Here is a 6,203-nt window from a genome sequence, read left to right as displayed (position 1 = left end):
GCCCGGCGTGAGTTTTAAGCCACCGGGTCCGGGACGCGAACCGTGGTCGACTACGTGGGAGTCCAGCGACATAGCCATCACGCTAACTGCTGGTTCCCTGGGGGGTGATTTCTTACTTTCTGTCTCTTTCTGTCTTTCTGGTGAGCGCACATGCCCTATAGCAAAAACTCCAAAAACAAACAAAAAACCCAATTACTGTATTTTTAACTTTATTCATTATCATGATTTTTCAATTTGTCCAGAGAGAGAGAGAGGGAAAATGAGAAAGCAACCTGCCAGGTTAGGAACTCAAACTGTAGTTGGCTATGTGGGAGTACAGTACCTAAACCACCATACTACCTGCCAACTCCACTTGCCTGATATTTTATTTTTTGTTATTTTGCCAGAGGGTACATGTATATACCAAAGACAGACAAAGAGACGGAGAGGAAGGAAAAGAAAGCAAGCACCTCCGACAGGGTGAGATCTTGCCGAAATACATTCTCCTCCATTTCTCCATCCTGTCAGGGTTGGGCATGCATGCACATGAACATGGCATGCTTTTTTTTTTTTGGAGAGATTTTCACTGTAGGGCGCGTGCGCTCGCCAGACAGACAGAGAGAGACATAGAGACAGAAAGCGAGAAATCACCCCCCAGGGGGGATGTTCACGCTGCAATCCCTTCTCCTCCATTCTCCTCTCGGGATCTTGGGCACGCACGCACACGCGCCCAGCGTGAGTTTTAAGCCACCGGGTCCGGGACACAAACCGCGGTCGACTACGTGGGAGTCCAGCGACATAGCCATTATGCTAACTGCTGGTTCCCCCAACATGGCATGCTTTTTCATGTTGCCTGAGCCAGGACTTGAATTATGTGCTCAGCCATGTGGGATCTGGCTCCCTGAACCATTAGCTCACAAGGTTGGCCTGTCAATTGATATTTTTAAATCCTCTTGGCAATAAAAGTAGTCATTAAATGATTTATCCTAAGGATTAAACATAATTCCTTTTTATTCCAGAGTCTTCCACCTTGCTTAATGATTTCAAGAAGATATCAAAATCAGCTTACATTGTTCCAGCTGACTCTTCAAAGCTGCCATTACCAAGTGATTCCAGCCCACATCCTTTTAGCTGCAGGACTGATACCAGCTGCTGTGACTTGGAGATGAATGAGAACAAGCGAAGGCGACCCTCTAAAGAGTGAGGGTCATTCTGAAGCCAGAAACTGTCACTCACAGCAATATCACGGGCTCTGCTACCTCCTGCCATATCCCGCATCACTCCTGAACCTTGTGGCTCAAAACAGTCATAAATCTTTCTCCCACAGTTTCCTTGGAATTGAGAAATAACTTATGTGTGTGTTTCTCATTTGGGATCTCCCATGATGCTGTGGTAGATGTCAGCCAAAAGGGCCAGTAGGTGGCGTAGTGGTTGAGGTGCTGGAGTCCCACCAGGCCCATTGCAGTATGGGGCCAGTAGGTGGCGTAGTGGTTGAGGTGCTGGAGTCCCACCAGGCCCATTACAGTTTGAGTCCCAGACCTGAAGGCTTGAAACTCAAGCTGGACATGTGTGTGAGTGTGCCCAAACTCCTGAGAGGAGAATGGAGAAGAAGGAATTGTGGTATGGTCATCCCCCTGAGGGGGGGAGGGATTTCTCACTTTCTGTCTCTGTCTCTCTCTGGCAAATGTACGTGCCTTATAGCAAAACTCTCTCTCAGGGAAAAAACAAAACAAAACAAAAAACAAGAAACGTGATCAGCCAATGCCGCAGGCATCTGAAGGCTTTACCCAGGCTAGAAAAGGTGCTTCCTGGGTGGCTCACTCACACAACTGACAAGGGGGTGCTAGTGGTGCTAGTAGGGGGGGGAAGGTCCCAGTTTCTTGCCATGTGGGCCTCTCCACAGGACTGCTCACATGCGCTCATGACATGGCTGTTGGCTTCCCACAGAGCAGAGGGTCAAGAGACACCAATGTGGAAGTTGCTGTGTCTTTAATGACTTTGTCTTGCCATCGTACTCCATGTGTGTGTGTGTGTGTGTGTGTGTGTGTGATACTCTACCCACAGATCAATCATGACTCATTGTGGGAGGGTACTGTTCAAAGACTTAAATCTTAGGTGCTGAGAATCACTGGACACCATCTTGAGTGTTCCCTGTAGGGACTTACTGTATGTTTTCTTATTTATTTATTTATTATTTTTTATTTAACTTTATTTATTCATTTATTTATTTATTTATTTTTTGGAGAGGTTTTTGCTATAGGGTGCGTGCGCTCACCAGACAGACAGAGAGAGACAGAGAGACAGAAAGCAGGAAATCACCCCCCGGGGGGATGGCCACGCCACAATCCCTTCTCCTCCATTCTCCTCTCAGGATCTTGGGCACGCACACACACATGCCCGGCGTGAGTTTAAGCCACCGGGTCCGGGACTCGAACCGCGGTCGACTACGTGGGAGTCCAGCGACATAGCCATTACACTAACTGCTGGTCCCTCATTTATTTTTTTTTATTGGACCAAAGACGAACAGAGAGAGAGAAAGGGAAAATGAGAAAGCAAGTTGCCAGGTCCAGGACTCGAACTGCGATCGGCCACGTGGGAGTCCAGTGCCCTCAACTGCCATGCCACCTGTCGGCCCCTCTGTGTTTTCTTTCTTAAAAAATTTATTTGCCAGAGGGTACCTTACTCACCAGAGGGGGACAGAGAAGCAGAGAGGGAGAGAATGAGAAAGCACCCTTCCCAGTGCAGCTTGGTCATGCCACAATCCTTTCTCCTTCCCTTCTCCTCGGGATTTTGGGGATGCACGCACATGTGACCAGCGTGTTGGTTTGAGCTCCCGAGTCTGGGACTCAAATAGCTCAGATGGTCGTGCAGGATCCAGTCGCCTTAACCACCACACTACTGGCTGGCCCGCTCATTTACCAACGGTCTGGTCGACTAAATGCTGCTGTTATCTCAGTCTTATCAGTGACAAAAACTGAGGCACAGAAGGGGGAAATGATTGGACCAAGGCCACATAGCTGCCAAGTTTTAGGCCACTCCATCTCCAGAGTTTAGGTTTCTTGTCACACCACTGTGTTGCCTCACCAAAGAGGAAGCAGTCTTTTGTGACAAATAGGACATTTCTCACAAGGTTCTTTACACACCAGATGTATTTCCCTCCAGATTTTACAATTCAAAAGTATCCCCTAGAGGGAACAAGTTGTAAACCCCTGTTCTGCCAGTTAATGTAAAGCATGACATCCTTTCATTATGCTTGATCATATATATATATATATTTTAAGAATCACCTATTCATCTTATTTATCATCATTATTATTGTTTTAAATTCACTACAAGGCACATGCATTCACCAGAGAGAGACAGAGAGGGAAAGTGAGAAAGCAAGCCGCCGGGTCCGGGACTTGAATGGTGGTCGGCCATGTGGGAGTCCAGTGTCTCAGCCACCACACCGCCTGCTGGCCCCCTGATCTAATATTGCTAAACATCTGAGTCTCTGTCATGAGAGTTCTAGTCCTCACCTGAAAGTAGAGAACAAGTTTTCTGGGTCAGAACAATCTCGGTGAGTCTGGACAATCCTACTTCCTTGCCTAATTACTAAAGAGTAAGAGTGGGCTGGCAGGTGACGTGGTGGTTAATTCACTGGATTCCCACATGGCCAACAACAGTTTGAGTTCCAGACCTGCCAGACCTGCCCCAGAACTCAGGGCCCAGGAACACACAGAGAGTGCATCTGTGTACACACTTGGATGATGGCTTTTGACCTGTCCACAAAAGGAGCACAATGTTTATACAATATTAATAACACAGTATTTTGTTTTATTTTTATTTTTGATTTTTGTGGTGAGAAAATTTTTTTTTTTATTGCCAGAGAAACGGAGGGAGAAAGCACTCCCCCAACGGGGTGTGGCCACGTGGCAATCCCTTCTCCTCCATTTCTCCATATCTCCATTCTCTTGGAATTCCGGGCACTCGCATGCAGTGCCAGATTCCATCCGCAGTTGGCCGTGTGATCTGGCCCTCCTAACCCCTGACGGCAGAGATAGCCCAAGAAGAGTGCTTTTCATGGTAACGATCCCCACCTAGGTTTGGTGACTAGCTAGTGTCTTCTGAAACTGGTCAAGGCAGGCTTTCTCACCTCTGAGCCACAGTAGAGACGTGCCAGGTTTCCAACGCAGTGATCGGTGTTTGAACGCTTAGTCGATCCCCTGTCTTAGTGGCTGTGAGTAATGTGCAAGTGTCTTTGCAACGGGGTGTTTTCCTATCCTCGGGTAAACACCACAGAGTGGACTACTGGGTCACACGGTAGTTCTATTTGTAGGTTTCTGAGAAACTTCCATATTATTTTCCATAGAGCTTGTACTAATTTATATTTCTACCTACAGTGTAAGGGGGTTCCCTTTTCACCACAGCCTCACCAGCTCTTGTCATTTTTTAAAAAGAATTATTTATTTAATTTTTGGACTAGTGAATGCCCTAATGGTTACATCATTGGATTCCCACAGAGTGGTTTGAGTCCTGGACCCCGCAGCTTAAAACTCACACCGTGTGCGTGTGTTGGCGTGCCTAAGATCCCGAGAGAAGAATGGAGGAGAAGGGACTGCAGCATTGCCGTCCCTTCTGGGGAGGTGATTTCTTGCTTTCTGTCTCTCTGTCTCTCTGGAGAGCACACATGCCCTATAGCAAAAATCTCTTTCTAAAAAAAGAATTATTTATTTCATTTATTCATCACCATCATTATTATTATTTTAAGTTTATTACAGGGCATGTGCACTCACCAGAGAGAGACACAAAAAGAGAGAGAGAGAGTGAGAAAGCAAGCCAGCAGATCTGAGACTCGGCCACAGTTAGCCATGTGGGAGTCCGGCACCTTAACTGCCATGCCACCAATTGGCCCAGAAAAGTTTTTGTTGTTGTTGTTGTTGTTTTTAGCATTTTTTTTTTTTTGAGTTAGGGCACGTGCGCCTGGCATAAGTTTTAGGCCACCAGGTCCAGGACTTGAATGTGGTTAGCTACGTGGGAGTCCAGCAATGTAAGAATTACACCATTTGCTGGCCCCAAGAATAGCTATCTTAAAACTGAGAGTTGCCAATGTCCTGAGAGGCCTGACAGTGTGGGGCACTGAGCCAAAGAAAGACACACAGTAGCTTGCATATATTATTATTTTTCTTTTTTTCCCAAATGCCAAAGGGAGTATGTTTTCATCAGAGAGAAACAGAGAGAGGGAGAGGGAGAGGGAGAGGGACAGGGAGAGCACCCCGATGAAGCATGGTCACACTGCAATCCCTTCTCCATTTCTCCGCCTCGTTGGGATTAGGGGCATCCCCACACACGCCCAGCTGCCTTTCAAGCTAATGGGGCAGGATTCGAACTTGACAACCAGTCAAATAGAAGCTGACTGCCTTAACCACCCACCCATGGGGCTGCCCCGATTTGGGTAAATTAAATGACGGGACAGCTGAGCCACGCTGGGCCACGGGATGAAATTTCAGGCTCACGTTGCCATGGCTATCTAAGTCATTGCCGTACTTACTTTGTGGGACGTATTTGTGAAATCGTGTGTTTGCGTGAACCAGTGTGAAAACATTTCATTAGGAAGTCATCGCAACCTTCAGAAAAAGGAAGTTTGTGCTAAAGCCATTGATCACCACAGGCACCATCTCATGGTCTTCTGTCCTCGTCGGATTCTGCGTTCTCTGCGGTCATTCGACTCCGCAGACCCTTGTTAGGTCTTTGTACTTCTGTACGTCACTCATCTCGATGTGCTTTATCCCTCTTGGCTCAGTTCCTTATTCAGATCTCGTCTATGGTAAAGGGCACATGAAGCCTCTGCAGGATTCAAATGAGAAGGAAAAAGAAACCAAGCCTTATGGACCATGACAGCCTGACAGCCCCATAAAGAACAGAGGACAGGTTCTGTTCTAAAAAGGCTAGCTAGGCAGCCCGGGTAGTCACTGCCCTGAAGGATGTGGACCTAGCAGTGTCAGAGCATCAGATTACATTTAAAAAAAAAAAAAAAAAGGAAAAAGAGAGAGAGAAAGAGAAATCATACATTTATATTACATCTTCCAATGTTAAATTATCAATCACTATTCAAACTTTATAAAAACCGCATTGTAATGTTGAATCAGCATGTTCATGGACCCCATAAACCCACGGTGACCAGTTCACAGCCTCTGGATTAAGGGAAGATAAGACCTGTTAGCAGATTTATCCAGGGCTCAGGG

At 46.7% G+C, this 6,203-nt stretch overlaps 1 protein-coding gene across 1 annotated transcript in view; it reads left to right on the top strand.

The window, feature by feature from the left end:
* APOBEC1 (apolipoprotein B mRNA editing enzyme catalytic subunit 1) overlaps nucleotides 1-1,296 on the top strand; it is a 20,244-nt gene extending 18,948 nt beyond the window's left edge. Inside the window, exon 5 of the mRNA XM_006146616.2 lies at nucleotides 999-1,296. Within this exon, the coding sequence (XP_006146678.2) occupies nucleotides 999-1,148 (150 nt within the window). The 3' untranslated portion in view covers nucleotides 1,149-1,296. The remainder of the gene's footprint in view (nucleotides 1-998) is intronic.
* The last annotated feature ends 4,907 nt before the right edge of the window (nucleotides 1,297-6,203 follow it).

The sequence above is a fragment of the Tupaia chinensis genome, unplaced genomic scaffold (assembly GCF_000334495.1).
Source record: "Tupaia chinensis unplaced genomic scaffold, TupChi_1.0 Scaffold000183_1, whole genome shotgun sequence".
Taxonomy (NCBI): Eukaryota; Metazoa; Chordata; class Mammalia; order Scandentia; family Tupaiidae; genus Tupaia; species Tupaia belangeri.
This window is presented reverse-complemented; position numbering and strand designations above follow the sequence as displayed.